We start from the raw sequence: 20,643 nt of genomic DNA, 5'->3' as shown, positions 1-20,643 counted from the left end.
TTGTACTTCACAAACTGACACGAAGGAATTACGGTAGTCGGTGGGTAAATATACTGAAACCACCACAGAATTCAGAGTTTTGGCTGCCGGAATAGTCACGGTCTTGAAAGTATTTGGGTATGAAGATACTTCATGCAACGATAGCAGTTCTTTCACTCGGCAGACCAACCCCGACGTGTCTAAAGGCATAATTTATTGCGACAGTAGGAATAACAGTGCTCAACAAACTTTGAATTTTAGCTGTGATTTTCTGTGAAACTTATAAAATTGCCTACGGATTGTTCTGGGTACCCGTTTGACTGACCGTATATACCACTTTCTTGGGCTATAGTGAAACAAAGGCAGAGATGGCTAGGGCACGTTCTGCGGATGAAGGATGACAGATTTTCGAAGATTTTTCTTTTCGGTCCACCGTCTAAGGCTAAACGAAAAGCCGATAGTCCTCGTTTGGGGTGGGAGGATGTCATAAAGAAAGATTTAAAAGAAATGGGAACCTCCTGGGAAGGTGTAAAGATGGAAGCTTGGAACAGATTGATATGGAGAAGGATCGTACGTAGCCTCCTCCTTGTAAAATTGTCTACGGATTGTTCTGGGTACCCGTCTTACTGACCGTATATACCGCTTTCTAGGTCTATAATGAAAGAAAGGATGAGATGGCTAGGGCACCGTGCTGCGGATGAAGGATGACAGATTATCGAAGATTTTCCTTTTCGGCCCACCGTCTAGGGCTAAAGGGAAAGCCGGTCAACCTCGTTTGGGGTGGGAGGATGTCATAAAGAACGATTTAAAATAAATGGGAACTTCCTAGGAGGGTGTAAAGAGGGAGACTTTGAACAGATTGGGATGGACAAGGAGCGTGCGTAGCCGTATTGGCCTCAGGCGGCTCGGTGCTGAGGTGAGTTGCTGGTAGTAGTAGTAGTAGTAGTAGTATAAGTTTCTGTGTGAGTGTAGCTGTAACAAGGGTTTTCAGTTTGCTTGCATAGTGCACACTGCGTTCATTTTGACAGGGGTTGTCCGGCTTTTTTGAACGCCTAGTCTGCGCGGAGCGTCAGTAGCAAGTAAGAGCTTTACAGTTCTGAGCAGTGTATCTGTAAGCTTGGTGGTTGTAGCAGCAAAGAGGGAGAGAGAACGTTTTTTGTTATATTGAAACGGTTCCCTTATGCTGTAAATAATATTAATAATTATAATTTATTTATAACCCACTCCACAAACAAAGTGATAAAAAGTGGAGTAAAGAGAAAAAGAAGAAAAATAAACACACACAGCACTTAAAGTAAAATAAGAAAATAAAAAGAACATTCAGCGAAACAAATAAATAATAATAATAAATTTCTTATCACTTACAAAAGGGAAAAAAGTGAAATACCAGGAAAAAATACAAAAAATTACAAATAAGCAAAAAAATACACGAAAAAGAAACAACAAATTATCAAAACAGGCGAATAAGAGGATGGTTAGGACCAAGACGGATTGGCGCATCATCAATTAATTTCTAACTTAAATTTTCCACTGAAAGAACAATATATGTTGCCTGATAGCCTACTGACTAATTAACCTCCGGTTCCGGAATTATCGCAGTAAATAAAGTAAAAACTTGCAATAGCGATAGTAATCCGTCTTGGCCCTTTTTACGTCACATTTGTTCAGAAGCACATATATACCAGAGCAAAATATCACGGAATGGTCAAAAAACTCGAGTATAGCTTTGTTAGCGCTTGTCGCCGGAAATGTCCCCGATTTCCAACAATTTTAGAATATCCCAGTTTAAGCTTATTCTTAATAGCACGAATTGTCTGAAACCGAAAAGAACTTAGTAAATTGCAGACAGAGATCCCGAGCCGTTGAAAAGAGGTGACTTGAGGTATAGAAAAAGAGATGCAATCAAAAGGATGGGACGAACTAATCCCATTAAAAATTAGATATTCACATTTATCAATATTTAGGAATAAACCAATACTTGCAAATGCAGGGGCGACGGGTCGAGCAGAACGCGCTAAACCAAACTCAGTTCGGCTAATAAGAAGCAAGTCGTCATCATAAGCTAAGTATGATACGTCTCTGAATCCCGTAAGGTAAGAACTACAATATACCAGAAAAAACATGTTCAATAGAAGCAATAAAGATATGGGGAGAGAGAACTCCCCCTTGCCAAACTCCACACTTAACTTGTATATATCCGAAAAAATCTCAACTTCCTGACTTTAATCTTAGATATGAATTTGAATACCAAAACTGTAGAACAAGAATCACAGACGCATTCACACCGAGCTGACTGAGAGCATAAAAAGCTTGGGCACGGCAAATACTATCGAATGCTTTAGATATATCAAGGGTACAAAAATGAAGACAATAACTATTTCAAGTGGCGTCCTTAATAAGCTGCGCTAAAACGTGGTAAGCACGTTGACAACTCAAACCTGACCTGAATCCAACCTGGTTAGCCTCACAATTTGCAAATTCATCAATGTATGGAAGCAATACATACTCAAATAATTTACTTAGAGTACAGGCGACGCTAATCGACCTATACAAATTACATGAATGTAAATCTTTTTCTTTTTTTAGAATAGAAGTAACGCTTCCAAATAAAAATGAATCAGAGACAATAGACCTAGAAACGCACATTTGAAATAAAAACTGGAGATGCAATACTAGTTCATCGGAACGCGGATCAAGATGAGCCGCACAAATACTATCAAGGTCACAAGCCTTAGACTTCAACCATCGAAGAGATTTCACAATATTAGATTTTCAACAGTATTAATATGTCTTTGGCTCAACCTTTTAGGAATAACCTTTGCTAGTAAAGCCGAAAAACGACTATGAACAGCATAATTAATCCTGGAAAAGAAGCGTATGTAGTAATTAATCTACGACAATCTTGGAATAATATCACTGGACAAAAAAATTTTGAGTTTCGACACATTCAGTACACTTTTCCACTGTTTACCATTAAACGGGAATTCAGCGCCCGGAAACCGAACTGCACGAAAGATGACGCTTATAAACCGATTTTGTTTTCTGCTTGATGTTAAAAACTTGCCCACTAGAAGGTCTACCGAAAACAAACCTCAACTTTAACCAAAACTTGGCTTGGTTCTTAACTTTCTCAAGTTCCTGATCACACTTCCAAAAAATCTTGCGGGTGTTAAGTCGCACGCAAATAAACGGAACAGCTATTGCTTCAGCTTGTTTAATTAAAGAGATGATATTTTTATAGTAAGGATTTAGCTGACCACTGACATCACTGACATAACCGGTACCAAGAAGATGAAAAGGCACAGAGATATTGGATAGTAGCAAAGCGAGAGTCGAAAGATAGAGAGACCAATTTGCATTACCCTAACCACGTATGCAAGTCCATCTTTGAGGCTTAGGAGGTGCACTGAAGCTGATTGTAGAGCTAATACATAGATAAAAATAAGAGGGAGGTGGTCATAGTTTCTCTCCTCATCGTCGACATGAACATCAGTGGAATGAAGAAGGGGCGAACACACACAATGTGGTAAATCAGAAACTGCACCATTATTATGGATATATGAGAATCTGCAATCTTTCTTTATAATCTTATGCGCAGCTGATAGAGTATTTAGCAGGGTCTCAGAATGACTGGATGGTAAGTGAATGTTGCAATTCAGATCACCGGCAAGTGACCATGTGTAGCCAAGAGATTCGATGCCACTAATTAGACCTTGTAGCTTATCACAAGACTTGGAAAAGCTCGAGAACAACTGTACCGACTTTTTATCATGCGACAGGTAAGCATTTGTTAGGACAGTGTACCCAAGTCTTACAGCTAGAAAGTGCTCAGATGAGTCGTAGCACACCGGGGATAAATCTGTAAGAGTCCGTCTGATATAACACACGAGACCACCAGTAGGCCTACCCTGACTCCGTCTAGCGTTGGTACTAAACACAATGTGATTACGATTCCTTTGCAAAAAGTTCATGCTATAGGCAGGAAGCAAATGTTTCTGCAGGAAAAGGATATCAAGAGGGCTAAACTTTTCTTCCAGGCTTGGCACTTTATCTTTTGTCCTGTTAATGTTAAACGAAGACACAGAGATTTTGTAACAGTTCATTAATGAAGACACCCAGTAACGTCCTTAACAAGAGCTTAGAGACGGGGGCAGCGAAAACTAAATGCCACATGATCACCTCCACAGTTTGCACATTTTATTGGATTCGTACAAGGGGTTTCCTCGCGGTACTCATGAGGACCGGAGCATCTGGAACATTTATGGGAGGTACTGGGACAGTTAGCTATTAGATGCTCAGGAGACTGGCATTTTCTACAGCATCTTGGGATTTTCTGAAATTCGTAGACACAGATCAGTTCATATTCAACTTTCAGTCCCAATCTAAGAGCCGAAATAGAGATCCTTGATCACTAAAAGCAATCTTGACACACCGTAAATTGCCAATTCAGGTTGCTTCAATAACCCCAGAACGGTTCTTGAACAGAGATAAATCAAACGAGTCACCAATTTCTTTCGCGATTCCGTAAAACTTCTTATCCACATTCTTGACATCCGATCCGCGCAAGACCAAACGGGCTGAATCACAAAAGCCACTTGCCACGACACTGTCAATATTCATTATTATTCTGTCCCCCGAGGCATGAATATACTCAACATTAACATGTACGGCAATTTTATCAATCGCAGCTTTTTGTTTCGACGGATTGTCAAGATCACGCGGTGTCTTCATGATAACGATTGTTGCTTGGTTCTTTTCAACTGGAATAGGAGCACCATCGTCCCTTGGTAAACCAGGGAAATGTAGATCATAAGCAGTGACCTTATCTTTAAAGGCAAAGTCTGTTGCAGAGTATTAATTTTTGTCGTGAGCTTAGAATAGGCTACTACAGGTAAAGATGGAGCCTCTGTGGGGAACGTATCACGAAAACGGGCAGGATAGGATTAGAGTCAGTTTTTTTTTCTCTGAATCAGTTCAAGCACGTCCTTCAGGTGATTCATTGGAGCATTTGGTCCAGTACGTGTAGGACAAGCTTCTGAAATCAACAGCTTTGCCCACAGCAATTTCTTCCCTTTCTCAATATCTGTCAGCTCAAGAAAGTCTACAGCTGATTTCAGAATAACTACATCTTCTGCTCCTCTCTCCAAATTATACTGAAGAAAGTTCAGAACAGGGGAATACCTAATAGCATCAAAATGTAAAACACAAATGTTTTCAAGCTTTTACTGACTCAAAAATATGTGGGAACATAGAGTTAAAATGTTTTTCATCCTCAAGTCAAAAAATTTCAACACAGGGTTAAAATATTTTTCATCCTCTATTCATTCTTAGCTAATAAAAAAGTTGTAATTTGCTCAACTAAATCCAGAAAGTTTCTTGTGTTCCCTTCTGTCTTAAAATTAGGTTTATCTACTGCACTATATGTGGTTATTATTATTGGGGAACTCGATGTGAAGGGAGAAATGAACCGCCGAAAAAGTTATCTAACATGGACGGCAGAAAAGTGCTGTTTGACTGCGTTGCTAAAGAGTATAAACGGTGTTTAAGAAAGAAGTGAATTATAACTAGGCCACTATTTAATTTGGGTAAAATAGTCTCAAGGCTTGTTAATTAAACCAAACCATTGTGCACCTAAGAAATAACTTGTCACCTTTTTTTAAAGGAATTTTATCAGATAGTATTAGGCCTAAACTAAATTTGAAGAATTTTAGTTAGGCTAGGCTATAGCCTTTACTTGACTTCTTAAATTCAGTGACAAATTTTTTGTATTAAAAAAACCTTGTAAACTAGCTGAAAATGTATTAAATAACCGAAAAATAAACATACCATTTGATTTGCCTATTTCATATCAATTTCAAATAGCCTAGGCCAATCACAAGCCTGCCATTATAAATAGCCTAGATCACAGAGTCCTCCCTAAAAAAACTGTTTAATTAAATTAACTCAAAAGATTACTTTTTGGTTCTTCAAATGTGTCTTGGGCCTATTTAAAATAGCCTGTGTTTATATCCTGCCCCCCATTTAGGGAGAGGTAAAAAAAATTGGTGCTTTTATAACACCAATTTGTAGGCAAGAGGTAAATTGCTGATTACAAATAGAATTGGCATATATAGGGGGGGAATTCATTTCCAATAGAAATGATTATTATATTTGTAATCAGCATAAAAAAAAGCATTGAGTAGTATATTCACTTTATGTGTAAGTCAATAATATGATTTGGTAGATATTTACCATAAATGTTTCACATATTGACTTACAAATAAAGTAAACATACCAGTCAATGCCTTTTTTATGCTTTTTCCAAATATAATAATCATTTTTTCATAAGTGAATTTTACCCCCACCCCTATATATATACCAATTCAGGGTATATATTTGCAAATTATGGGGGGGGGTAAGGTAAAGTTTAAACCTACCTCTTATTTACATCAGAAATAAATTTACCCCCACCCCCCCTAATGTGCAAATATATGCCCTTAATTGGTATGTATAAGGGTAGGAGTAAAATTCATATCTGACAAAAATGATTATTATACTTGGAAAGAGCATACAGACTGTAATGGATTGTATACAGATTTACATATATCAAAACCATCACTCCAATAGCAACACCTGTTACAAGAGACATTTTTTTTTTTTTTTAGCCTTTTCACTTCTCTGAATTTCTTCCTTTCCAGGACTATCATGGCAGATGCACCATTTTTCTCACCAGTGATGCATTTTGTCATTGGGGTGTTGGTTAGCATTTCTGACTTCTTAATACTGTTTTTCTTCTTATTTTTTCTAGATATATCTTTTGAGAAGGGGATTATATTAACAATCTCTTAAAACAAATCATCTGCTAACCTTTGCTCCTCAGTTGGAGATGCATCCAGTGCTGCTTCAACATTAGCATCTATGTCAAAGGAGAAGTCTAATATAGGATCTGTACCAGGCATAGAAACTTCATTAGTGGGTGCTTAATTAGGTGTGTTTGACAGTCTATCTGTGATGTGCAACAAGATGAACTCATAATCCTTGAAGATATGTCTGTTTATGGGGTAGATCCAGCTTGCTCTGAATCCACTAATGATATTCTAAGGAGTGAAAGCTTTTGGATAGGCTTTCATCAGCAGTTCAGCAATAGTATACATTGATAAAGCTTTTCATATATGAGTGGTTATAATATTTGTGGCTTCTTTGGTGTAGTAGGCCTTGACTGACCTGTCTAGAGATTATAGTATTTGAGTAGTGTGGGAAGGAGCAATCAGAAGTACAACACAATTATCTTTATCTCAAATTATCTAAATTATCTCAGCCAGATCAATCAATTCAGTTGTGTGTCTGGTTCCCTAGTATCAAAAGTACAGGTGACTATATAGAGGATTTGACATGATTGACAGAAATCTGAAGTAGAGCAGAAAAAGGGTAAAAAATTTCTTCTATAAAAAATGTGTAAAAAAAAAACTTGCATACAATTTCTGATCACTGTTTCCTGGGGAAAATAAGCAGAGAGAGACTATTTTCCAATGGCATTTTCCCAATGCCCAAACTGATATAATTGATCATTCCATTGAAGTGTCATTAATTTGGTGGACACTTGTTCCCAGGTTTGTAACAAAAGGACAAGGAAATAATTGACTTTCCTATGAAGCAATGCATGAACTTACATTGTGAAACTTCTCAAGCTGAAAGTGTATTTATTCTTTTTTAACTTCCTTTTAAAAGTTTTCTTTTTACCTTTGCTTATACCTTGCTATTCTTTGTCTGAAACTTCTTTATACCTCTGTCCATTACCGAAATGCATCACATTTCTGGTGCCATCATTAAATCAATTTTAAATGCAGTTGAAAGGTATGGCACTTGCATCTGGAATGCAACTGTGTCCAAGCCAACAATGATCAATGGAATATCTATCTTCAGTGCAATCTTCTAAGTGCCAGAAACAGGAATAGGATATTGATAGAAGCTTGAGAATACCCCCCTAATGCATAATTTGTGCCCTGTGCCCATTCCTGAAGGTTTTATTTATATAATTCAACTACTCTCTTAGATAGTAACAAAACCTCTCATCAAGATTTACATAGCTCTTAATTTTACAGCTGGAAAAATCTACTAAAATGTCTTAACTTTCTTATTCAATTGTATCTGTTGGATTAACAGTGCTTTTTGACCTCTTAAAGTCCTTGTATTGGCCCTACAGTACATTGCTACAGCTGAGTTCAAACAATATGTTCTTTATTACCAAGCTGAGATCAAACCCAATGTGCCACCACAAGATAACTTTTCTCATTAAAATGTAAAAAAAAAATCTCTTTTGGATTTAACAAGGCTTTGGATTTAGCACCCATTTTTGACCAAATTACAATAAATTGCGCCATTTTCCATAAGCTGTTATATTATTAAATAACAGTCCAAAGTAGTTGTATTTATTACCTTAAATCACAGCTTGGAGCAAATCTAAGGATTTCCCATCCTTGTAATGCTCTGTTATGACTCCTGTAGGTTGTTTGATGTAGTTGCTTGCTACATTTTTGCTGAGTACTAAACAGCTTCCCAGTTGTACAGGAATTCTTGCTGTAGCAATTCTTTGTAAAGATTTTGCTTGAATGCACCTGTTGAATCTTACTCTATATGCTGTGGGACCAGACATGAAGACTTTACCCAGCAATCTAGAAGACTCCTTATGGTTGACTCCCATTTGTTGCAATCTTATGTCAGCTCTTCAGCAAACTGGAGCCAGCAGCTCTCACACTTTGCCAAACTTCCAAATCTACCAATCATATTGAGGTCATTTCTGACAGTTGTCCACCAATTTTTCAAATGAATGGCCAGGCCTCTGTATCAATCTGACAGAGGAGCAGCTAGAAGTACTTGCTTGATGATGTGGTCATGTAAACAGCAGTAGTCAAAAACTTCCAAATCATGGAGATGAAGTGCCTTCAGTGGCCAGGTCTTGACTGCATAGAATAGAACAGACATAACTGCTGCTTTATAGCACTAATCTGTTGAATTAGCAGCCACTGTATCTTCAGCGACTTGATTCCACAAATTTGTTACTCAACTGGCTGAATAAATGGCTTCTTTCTTGGATTAAGGAGTGTTTCTTGAAGATTTTCTTGGAATGTCCTCTTGTCACAGAACATTCTGGGGTGACAAGGAGACTGGCAAGAGTATTTCTGGAAATGATTTGGCAGGCCATAATCATGTTGCCATGTTTTCTCTGGTGTGTGAGAGTGGGAAACTTTAAGTGATGTAACTCCTCTTCATATGGCATTTGTTTGAGGCCTTCAACCATTTTGGTTGCTCTTTGCTGTACTCTTTCTACTGTTTCTTTATCCTTCTTGAAATAGGGACATTCCAACTTCTAGGGGCTGGCTAACTAGTGTCTTGTAGAGCATCATAAATACACTTGGGTACAGATTTTGCATGGGTGCTAAACTTAAGTTGATGACCAACAATGACTCCATGATCTCTTTTTCCAGAGACTGCTCCAGAAGTGGGTTACCTTGGAGACGGTCCTGCTGACGTGTATTATGATTGCCAAAGTTGATTACATGGTATTTATCAGCATTGAAAGAGAGGAGCTTTGTATCAGCTCAAGTCCCAAGAATGTCAAGTTTTTTTTGGATAGATGGCAGGTCAGAAGGTGTAGTTGCTTTACCAATAAGTTTTGAATCATCAGCGTAAAGAGTGAGAAGGTTCAAGAGAAGATTGGGTACATCATTTATATAGAAGTTGAAGAGACTAAGCCCAAGAATGGTCCCCTAGTGGATGCTGCTTAAAACAGTTGTAGACAAGGAGAGAATAGGGACACCTTGAGAGTCATGTACTTTTACAACTTGTGTACTTTCTGAAAGGAAACTCTGTATACACTGGACAATAACATCATCAACAGCTGCTGCTTTTAGTTTGGTGATGAGATATTTATGACAAACCCTATCAAATGCTTTTGAGAGGTCCATGAGCACCATGTTGAAAGGAAAATCTTTGTCCAAAGTGATGTAACATCCTCATATGTCCATATTAGATTAGTATCAACAGACCTTAAAGATTTGAAGCCATGTTGAGTGGAAGTGAGAATGTTGTTAGTTTCCAAGTGCTGAATTAGACTTCTGTTGAGAAATATTTTGAGCACTTTTACAACTGCCATCAACTAAAATTTGCTTATAATCGTTGTCCAGATTTCCAAGTGCTGAATTAGACTTCTGTTGACAAATATTTTGAGCACTTTTACAACTGCTGAAGTGATGCTGATCAGATGTCAATTTTCTGCATGATCTTTGGGGCCTTTTTTTGGATTGGTGGATTGGGATGTTTTCCAATTTGATGGTAGTCTCCCAGATTGTAGGGCCAGCTGGAAGAGTCTACACAGGGGAGAACTGAGAACATTTTGGCAGTCCTTGAGAAGCCTTGGATTTATCCCATCTGATCCTTTGGATTTGTTAACATCAAGTTTATCACCACTTTCCAAATGCTGTCACATTATTTTGCTGTAGAAAACCAATTTAAATGGCAGTCCAAAGTAGTTGCACTTATGGTGAACACTATTCTAATTGTGATTTGCAAAATTATTACCACTTAAGGAATTGTATGAATGCATAAGCTAGTGCACTGGTTCAAACTTTGGTGGGCTTAGAAGTCAAAGTTGCTCCTAAAATGCTACTTACAAAAGCATGCCTCTTTACAGAGTCATACAGCACATAAATAGTGTCACTTTCAGAATATTGAAACAATAAATGGTGTGTTCTGCTTCTCTAAAGATCCCCTTTCACCTTCTTCTAATTTTATAACATTGTCATGCACTCAGGCTTCTGCCATATAAACTCCTTATGTTTTATGTTTTAAAATAATGTGTTTTAAATATTTTTTACTTAAATATTTTTTAAAAACTCTTATGTTTTAAAATATTTTACCTTTTATACAATGTAGAAACCTTGTCAACCTTAAGTTTTTTTTTTTTTTTTTTTTTTTTTTTTTTTTTTTTTTTTATACCAAACAACCCTCTGCACATTTGGGCCACTGGTTTTAATTTCTTTGTAATCTAACCCCCATACTCCTACCTGTGTGCAGGTAAGGTTTTATATATGCATCTCTTTTTGTTGAAGATCATTCAATAAGTTGTGGCCTTGCTTGGCATTTCACCCAAATTTTGAGATTGATGTTTTAATTACAATGTTTGAAAGGTCTTATAACCATACCTCTAAGGGTGGCAGGATGCCTACTACTCTAAGAGCAAGAGCAAAAAACTATGTAAATAGTCTATTGAATCAACTCTTACATTTGGGTTGTAAATCATCTACACTGACAGTTCAACCTTGTCAACCCTAAACACAGAGAGTCAACAAATATACCTTAGACAACTCAAAACACGCAGCTGAAGCTTTGGTAACTCAATGCTTCAAAATTTCTGGGGAAAAAACGAAATCATCAAAAACTCTACCTAGGAAACCTAATTTGAAAAATGCTATATTCATAAATCACAGCATCACAGCACAAATTCAACTCAGGAAATGCAAGACTGTCAACTGATTGCAGAAAACTTGACATAGTCAATACAGCTAACTCAACATCTTAAATATCAAGGCAGTCCACTTTAAATGTGAAAAGCAGCATGTACAACTTAACATAAGAAACAAGAAAGCATTAATGCAGGTATCACAGTGCTAACAATTCAATTTAAGATGAGTACACAATCCCCACATTCTGGTTCCCAACAGGGAATCAAATCCAACAACATACAACTCTAAACAAACAACTAATTAAAAAACAAAAACAAGAGAGTATCAATACAGGTGTTCAGCACAAACACCTCAATACAAAATGAGTGGACAATCCAAACACAACTCATAGGAAACACGAAAGTATCAGTACAGTTATACCAGCATTAATAACTCAATACAAACTGAGTACACAATCCAAACACATACAACTCTAAACAAAATAACTCAATACAAAATGAGAGCACAATTCAAATACATAAAACCAAAAACTAACAACTCAATAGAGACACCTCAAAACATTCTACTTAGCAATTAGGTAATTAAGAAATTAATTAATCTTTATATAATTAAAAAAAATTAATCTTTATGTGATTAAAAAAATAGCAGAGTTTTACATTTCATCTCCTTTTTATTCATAGTATGGCAATAATTTGGAACATGTTTTAGTTTTTTAAGTGGTCAAAAATAGTTAAGGTTTTTTAATACTTATGTAGTCTATAGACATTCCAATTTTTCAGAATTATCCCAAATAAATGTGCGTACTTGTAGCTTGATTAATTTAGTTTATTTTTTACTTTGTTTGTACACACACTTACCTACCAGAAGATTTTGGAGATGATAAGACTAGGGGAATAGTGCTCTCAAGTAGCTTCAAAATGTATTATACAGGTTTGTTGACACCCTGAAGGTACTGCCTTGACATGAAAGTTCAATTAAAGTGCTGTTTTTTTGTTTTTTCAGGACTACTGATTTGAATTCAAGATGCTGGCTATGATAAATAGGATTTTGGATTGGTTTAAGAGCTTATTTTGGAAAGAAGAAATGGAACTAACTCTTGTTGGACTCCAATATTCTGGGAAGACAACATTTGTCAATGTCATTGCAGTAAGTTATTTGGAATTTCTGAATTATTTCTCTCAGTTCTTATAAAACACTTTGCTTATTTTTCCCTTAGAGATTTTCCCTACAAAAAAACAACAACAATAAAGCAAATATTTGGAAAATCTCTCAAATCTGAAGATTTTGGGTAGGATGAGTGCCTCAACTACTTTGCGTTCACCCCTGATTCTAGCATAGAGAAATATTTTTAAATTAGCAAAGTTGTCAAATTTTCAAATTTCAAATATTTTTAAATTAGCAAAGTTGTCAAATTTTCAAATTTCAAATATTTTTAAATTAGCAAAGTTGTAAAAAAAATGTCAAATTTTCATTTCACATAGTGCATAAAACTAGATCTAATCTCCTTCCTTTGAAATTTGGAGTTAATTTTATCACAAAAACGTAATTTGTAATTTAAATCATGCTATAGACCCCCTCCCCCAACACTATAACACTATTTTGTTAATCCCCATGTGTCTTTTCTTTATTAGCAGAATGCACCTTGTAGACCTTAGAAATAAAAAAAAAACATTAAAAAAAATAATGTAGGCTACCCATATAGCTCACTGACAAATTGTGATTCTAGAAAATACTTCAACCATAGGGAATTGAAACCATCTCGTTCTCAAAATAATTTTACTCCGAAATTGAGCTTGGTAACACGAGACAAAACAAGGTTTATTTTCAGAAAATGACCATCACAAGCCTTGATGGCTTAGCACTTGAGAGTCAGTAAATAACAACACAAAAAAAAATGCAAAAATTTTTTAAATATAAGAACAAATAAAACTTGCAGAATTGATAGCAAATCTAGCCAAATAAAAACACAACGACAATTTTGTTGTGTAAGTAAAATAAAAACACAATTTAGTAGGCTATAAAAAGTGAGTTCAAAAATTCAAATGATTGTTGTATGATGAGTGCTGAATAGAGGGATGAGCAGGAAACTCACCTATTCAACATATCAACTATGTACAGTAAGAAGATTCTTCTGTATGTTTCTGTTCGAAGTTTTATTGAGCTAAAAATGGGGACTTTCTGTTAAAGTTGAGCAAGTAAGGTGAGGTCAAAGGGAGGAAAATTGACTAAGGAAGAAGGAATTTGTATGGGTGTTTGTGGAGGACAGTGTTGGCAAAACACAAGGAAACTTTTGTTCCCCTTTCCTTAAGGGTAACTAAATTGGCCCTCAAAAAGAGGGAAGTATTGGGTACCTTACCCTCATTGGAGATAATTATTAATCACCTTTTGGGACTGTCTCTATTTGGTCTGAAAATTCATTATAGATGTCAGGATGCCAGACAAGACAGGTGTACTCAAGAAATGGGCCTACAAATGAAGGAAAATTCTCAGAGGGTGTGGTTTAGGACATATAAATTTCTTAAAGAGTTTAAGAAGTGAAGGTGCGTTACTTGAATGCTTCAAAATATCTTTAATTTGTGCTATATCGACGTCATTTTGAAATTTCATTAGTTTAAACTATTCAAATCAATTAGAATATAATTGATATCTTACCATTAATCATTTTAAATAGTTTGAGATAGGAACACCCAGTAATTTCATAGTACTAACAAACGTTAGGGGGGGGGGGGGTAGAACTATTGAAAGAAGGGCGAGCCTTAAGGAAATTAATTGCTGACTGTAAAAGATTGTTGAGAGAGAGAAATTCATTTATTAAAGACAAAAAAAGAATCATTCAAATAGACCTACCACGTGAAAATCTGTACGGATTTGTTTATGGCAGGACTCAATATTTTACTCACTTACTACATATATATTGGATAAAAACTAAAAAAGAAAAAAAATGCAGTGTCTTATTATTAGAAACAGTCTCATCTGTTCTAGGATATCCGTTGGCCTACTTTTTAAATTTTTGTCACATGCAGTTACATCATCAAAAAATTTGCATCTTACCTAAAAATCAATTTTGATGTTGTTTATTATTGCAAGGTATAAAATTGGACCTAATAAGGCTCCCTAGGGTACATCATTATAAACTGAGAGAGGATCAAAATATGAGTAGATATTTGACATCTTGTGTTCTATCAGAGAGGGAAGACGTAATTATTTTAATTAAACAGGGATCAACTCAAAATTCATCAAAAATATTTTGAGATAATTTCATTAAAGAGTAAGGACAAAGGTTACAAAAGATCGCTGGCAAAGGCTTTAATTCCATTGGAATGTTTTGAGGGCAAGTGCTGCAATGTTTTATGTTCTTAACTTTTTTTTTCTACATGCCTAAGGGGAGAGTAGAGAGAAGTAAAAAAAATGAGAGTTGTCTGGATAGAGTGATGAACCCTTTTTGCCATGGAGGAAAGGAATCTGTTCGGATCTTAGGCTGTATCTAAGGGCTCTTATTGAAGATGGAAATCAGTATTATCTTTGGTTTTCTTCCAAATGTTTTTATTCTATTGTAGAATTTTCTTAGATTAAGAAAATCTTTGACTTTGTGTTTGTAATAGAAAGATGAAGATTTATACATGTCTTTATATGCTTACGCTGTAAGTTGGGCTTAGACATTTTGTCATGCTCAAATAGACTCATTATCATTCTAATTAATTTTTTAATTGCCTGGTAATGTATGGCTTGTCATTAGACCAAGTTTATACTTTTTTCTCAGGGAAGGAGTCTGTATTTTTTTTTAATTAGGTTTTTAAAGCTAGATATTTTGTCTTTAATAGTATCATTTCCCATGATAGCCAGCCAGTTTTCATTTGTGATCTAAGATTCCATCCCGTTGCAAATAATAACTTCTCTTTATTATTTGGTAGGGGCTAAATAATAGCCCCTGGGCAAAGGGGCTGGTGGGCCAAAGAAAGTATGCAGATTTGTGCAAATCAAGGGTAGAATTTCCTTTGGTATTTAATATTTTTATTATGTTTTAAGTTAAAAGTATCACAAGGGGCATTTAACTTTAGTTTAATAGTATTAACCTCAAGTAAAAAACCAGTATTCGTAAATTTTCAGAGGGCAAGGTAAGGACTACTAAGAAGTTGCTGGCAGAATTGCTGTCTTTGTGCAGTGTTTTGATTTGGGGAATAATAAAAACAAAATCAAATTAAAAGGACACGGTAAAAAAAATAAAAGTTCATCGACCACATACATCAGTGGTCGTCATCAGCAGATAAACTTAATTATTACAGTTAAAACAAACTGTACTTAGACAGAATAAAATAATTTCTTCTAGGTCACATATCATTTCTGGACCTCTCTCAGCCAATGAACCGGAAATTATCTGTGACTGGAAGTAATTTTTCATTCTTTATAAATATAGTTTGTTTTAATTGTAATACTTCAGTTTATCTGCTGATGATTTTCACTGATGTATGTGCTCGAAATAACCAGATTTTTTTGTATGTGTTTTTCCCTGTCTAATAAACGGACTTATCCCTTGTTGGACTACCCTGGCGGAAAATTGGCTGAACTACCTAACAAAATCCGGCATAATTATAGGTAACACTTAGATATGGAGTTGAAATGAGGAGGGGAGGCAGGAGATGGTCATAAGGATCTTTTTCAGCGTTTTGCTGGTTTAGTAGGAACCAAGTCATATTTGGGGAGGAGAGCTAATCTAAACTAAAGTTTCAAGATAGTTATTGATTGAAGGTAGACATGTTGGGGATATTTCCGTTAGCAAAGGGGGATTAAATAGAGAATACTAGGGTGGAAAGGAGGAGAGACAAACTGCGATTGGAAATGGGAGGGGCAGATTTCCAAGACATTCTGCTCAGTATAGGGAGGAGAGGTGAGTGGCTGGCGGTAGAACAGTGTCAGATCAGGAGGAGAGGTGGTGCTTTCTATGTCGCACTGAAATATCATTTGATTTAGGCAAGTTAAAAAAAAGTAAAAACTTCAGTGTCAATGAAAGAGATTTTCATCTACCAGGAATTATGTAAACACCCAATTGTGTTTCAAATCTGCAACCCAATATTAGGAAACCTAACAATCAACTGACTGAGCTAATTAATATTTATGTCTTAATGATGAGCTTAAACTGAGTTTAATTAATAGCTATGTCTTAATAAGGTGTTTAAACTGAGCCTAATATATAGTTGGGTCTTAATAATGAGGTTAAGCTGAGTTTAATCATAGTTATGTCTGTAACAAAACCTTAATATGCAAGGATTTAAAGAATTGACTGAAACTTTCAAGGAATGTGAATGAAGTAATGCAATAAAGCCTGAGGCAATGAACTTGTGTTGTTTTGTTCTGTTTGTGAACCACATGGGTTGTTCCTGTCGCGGTTGCCAGATCTGCAGTTTTAGGATAGCACAGGTCCTTGATCAAAAATAATTGTCTTTTCATTTTTCAGTCTGGTCAGTTTAGCGAAGACATGATACCAACTGTTGGTTTCAATATGAGAAAAATAACCAAAGGTAACGTCACTATCAAACTCTGGGACATTGGTGGCCAGCCTAGATTCCGCTCAATGTGGGAACGATACTGCCGGGGAGTGAACGCTATTGTGTAAGCAAAGTTCTAGTATTCATCATCTAAAAGCTGGCCTGTGGTCCTCCTTATACTGTTGCTGTGACCGGGGCCGCCGATTCTTTACCCATAGGAAAACGTCTTTTCATCACCTACTTTCCTTTGGTAATACTGTTCCAAAAAAAGATAAAGGTGTCAGGTCTCAGGGGATCTCAGTGTTCTATTTCATTTATTTTCAGTGTTCTATTACACGTAATTAAGAAGTCATAAAACGTTGTGACCTTTAAAAATGTTTCAATTATAAATTGAATTAAAAAACAGATAAAAATCGAGGCTGAAATTTCTATATTAAGATAATATTCTTTATTAGTCTCACTATGGGTATCTTTGAGACTTAGGTTCCAGGGATCCCTCTCCATATCTTTTCTTTCGGTAGCCTAGATTGTAATATGCACGCAGATCTAATTTATGCCTATAATTGTTAAGTGTCTCTTATTTCAAGTAATTACTTATCTTTAGCTTTGAAAACAGTTGCGTGGCGGTATACAACAGGCATGTGAAGCAAGTGTTTCTTGCACAGTAGCAGGTATGTTCCCATTTTCTGCCAAATTTTCCCCATTCTCTGGGGACAATTTGGTATTGTAGTGTAATTTAATGTGATTTTATATTGAGTGATTATGTCTGCCTTAAAGTATTCAGTTCAGTTTGTCAACAAATCTAAGGAAACATCTTAAAGCCTTTTGATGGATAAATACCACTTATCCATTATTTGGAAAAAACGATATATTCGTATAGTTTGCATTTGGTATACAGTGTGGTCTAAAAATTTATTAACTGCACTAGGTTTCAAGTTGGCCGGTAAAAGTAATCCGGACAGTGTTGCCGGACAAAATATAATTCGTATAGTTCACATTTTGTATACAGTGTGGTCTAAAAATTTATTAACTTCACTAGGATTCAAATTGGCTGGTAAAAGCAATCCGGACAGGGTTGCCTTAGTAAAAAGCCTGATGGCTCCTATGTATTTTTTTTCCTTCATTATTTTAACAATTTGTTCTACTGTCATCATGATAAAAATACAAAAAAAAAAATATTGATTAAGATTGAATATATAGCGTTACAGAATGGTATAGGACCTTCCTTTTGGTTTACCTTACAAAGTTTGTTGTACTAAAAATCAGAGACCATTCAAAAATCTCATGTTTTTTACAATAGAAAATGGATTTCATCTACGGTTTTTAACAAATACCCCATTAAAAGTTCATCTTTTCAAATATTTTCAACTATTAAAACATAAAAATTATACATCAGGAAAACAATTAAAGTTGTACTAATTTGTGGCAAAATATATCATAGGCAGCGCGCTAGTGCTGCCTAAGTAAAGAACGATGTGGGCACAATGTGTTTTTTTTTTCTTCAGCCGGGCACTTCGTATCGAAGGAGTTGTCGTAGAAACTTCGAAAAGGGCTCATTCGATTGGAAATTGGAGTGGCTAGTGCCCTTTTTAATAGTCGAAAGTGATTGGAGGGCAACTGGCCCCCCGCCCCTTACGCCCATCATTCCCCCAAACACATCCAATCAAAATTTTGAGATAGCCATTTTGTTCAGCGTAGTTGATTTCCAGATTGAAAATATGTTTTTGAGGAGGACTTGAGGACACTCCCGCACAACCCTTAGGGCAAGGATTTTAAGTTTTGCCCTGGGGGCATATAAGGTTTTTATTGAAACCTTTGTCGTAGAAACTTGAAAAAGGGCTGATTCCATTAGAAATTCGAAGGGATAGTACCCTTTTTAATAGTCGAAAGTGATTTGAGGGCAACTAACCTCCCTCTCACGCCCACCTTTTCCCCAAACACATCCAATCAAAATTTTTAGATAGCCATTCTATTAAACGTTGTTGAAAGTTTTGAAATTTAGGTCCTAAAGAATGACAACCATTCCCCCACAGCCCTCAGGGTAAGGGTTTTAAGTTATGCCCTGGGCCATATAAAGTCTCTATTGAAAGCGTTGTCATAGAAACTTCAAAAGGGCTCATTCAATTGGAAATTGAAAGGGCTAGTGCCTTTTTTATTAATTGAAAGTGTTTGGATAGCGACTAACGCCCCTCTCACGCCCACCATTTTCCAAAACACATCCAATCAAAATTTTGAGATATCCATTTTGTTCAACGTAGTTGAACGTTCTGGAAATTATGTCTTTTAGAATGATAACCCCCTCAGAGCCCTCAGTGCAAGGGTTTAAGTTATACCGTGGGGGCATATAAGGTTTATATAGAAAGTTGTTGTATAAATCATCGCGCTGCCTAAGTAAAGAACGGGGACACTCGAGAACTAGACAAGAAACGGGGACTAAATAAAGAGGAGGACACTCCCCCACAACCCTCAGGGCAAGGGTTTTAAGTGAAAACAAATGAAATATACGTATACTGATATTAAGTAATCAAAATGTTAATATTATTGGATTTATTAAAGTTATAAAAGTAAAAACATTTATTTTTTTTCAGTAAAGTGCAAATTTTGTTCCGGCCTTGGGAAGACATACGGATTTTGCGCCCAACAAATATTAATTTCTGCTCGTTTTGAGTTTGACTCGGTTAATTATTGTAATTTCTGTTCGTTTTGGGTTTCATTTATTTATCATTGCTGATTTGTGGTATTTTCACGCTTTTGATTTTATTTTTGCTCATTTTTTGTTTAATGGAGTTCTTTACTTTTAGTTGAAAAAACTATTTTGTGGAAAAGGTTTTTTAAATTAATTTCGAGAAAAATTCAACTTTTCACGTTAAAGTTATGTTCAGTGCAAACACATACGCTTGATTTTTTTTTGGGGAGAAAGGGGGCTTATAAATAAAACAAATTTGTTTTCTAGTTTGCATAAAAAAAAAATCCTTAAAAATAAATTTGGTATTACAAAAGGGCCCGGACCCAATCCTCTTTTGTGTACGTCCCTTGTTCAGTGTCCTGTGCAACTTGTGCATTTCAACTTAGCGCGGTCTTTGGCATTATTACCATCAATTGCATTTGAATTGTCCATTAGAAGTAATTTGGATAAGACGAAAAGCTCAGCCTCATTTTGCCTGTTCTCTTAAGTAATTGACATCTTTGGAGAAGAAACTAAATAACTCTCTTAAACTTTTACATATTTTAATTGAAGAAATGGTCACACTTTTATTGTAATATATACTGTGACAGGTCGAAAGCTTACCATTTACGCTAAAATGAAAATTTAATAAAGTAATTTAGAACTTTTATACTTTTATCTCTTAAAAATCTAAATAAATATATTAAAGTGCAGCCAATTCATCAAAAAAGGATTTTGTGTATTAGCGCCCTATTTCCTTTCCCTTTCTATTTTGTGAGCACCCTATTTCCTTTCTCTTTCTATTTCCTTTCTATTTTATGAGGACCCAATTTCCTTTCCCTTTCTATCTCCTTTTTCGTACTGAAAGAAAAGAACATGGAAACACAAAATTGTGTTTTAAGTTTAAAGAAACGGTAAACGATCTAACAGTTCGTGGTAACGACCTCGTCCGCTGAGAGCAATTTTACGGAAAATAACAATTTTCTTGAAACTAAGCTACAAACGCTATGTTGTGTAAGAAAATCTTTCGAATGGCCTGATTGACATTCCTGTGCGAGGTCAGCACTCTAGATAC

At 35.8% G+C, this 20,643-nt stretch overlaps 1 protein-coding gene across 1 annotated transcript in view; it reads left to right on the top strand.

Annotated features, from left to right (window-relative positions):
• The first annotated feature begins 5,522 nt into the window (after positions 1–5,522).
• Arl8 (ADP-ribosylation factor-like protein 8) overlaps positions 5,523–20,643 on the top strand; it is a 29,566-nt gene continuing 14,445 nt past the window's right edge. The window contains exons 1-3 of the mRNA XM_089106375.1: positions 5,523–5,564; positions 12,423–12,566; positions 16,873–17,027. Of these exons, the coding sequence (XP_088962501.1) occupies positions 12,444–12,566; positions 16,873–17,027 (278 nt within the window). The 5' untranslated portion in view covers positions 5,523–5,564; positions 12,423–12,443. The remainder of the gene's footprint in view (positions 5,565–12,422; positions 12,567–16,872; positions 17,028–20,643) is intronic.

Source organism: Artemia sp. Qi Xiang Cuo, chromosome 20, assembly GCF_049724085.1.
Source record: "Artemia sp. Qi Xiang Cuo chromosome 20, ASM4972408v1, whole genome shotgun sequence".
NCBI lineage: Eukaryota > Metazoa > Arthropoda > Branchiopoda > Anostraca > Artemiidae > Artemia > Artemia sp. Qi Xiang Cuo.
Note: the sequence above shows the minus strand (reverse complement) of the source record. Positions and strands in the feature narration are given on the sequence as shown.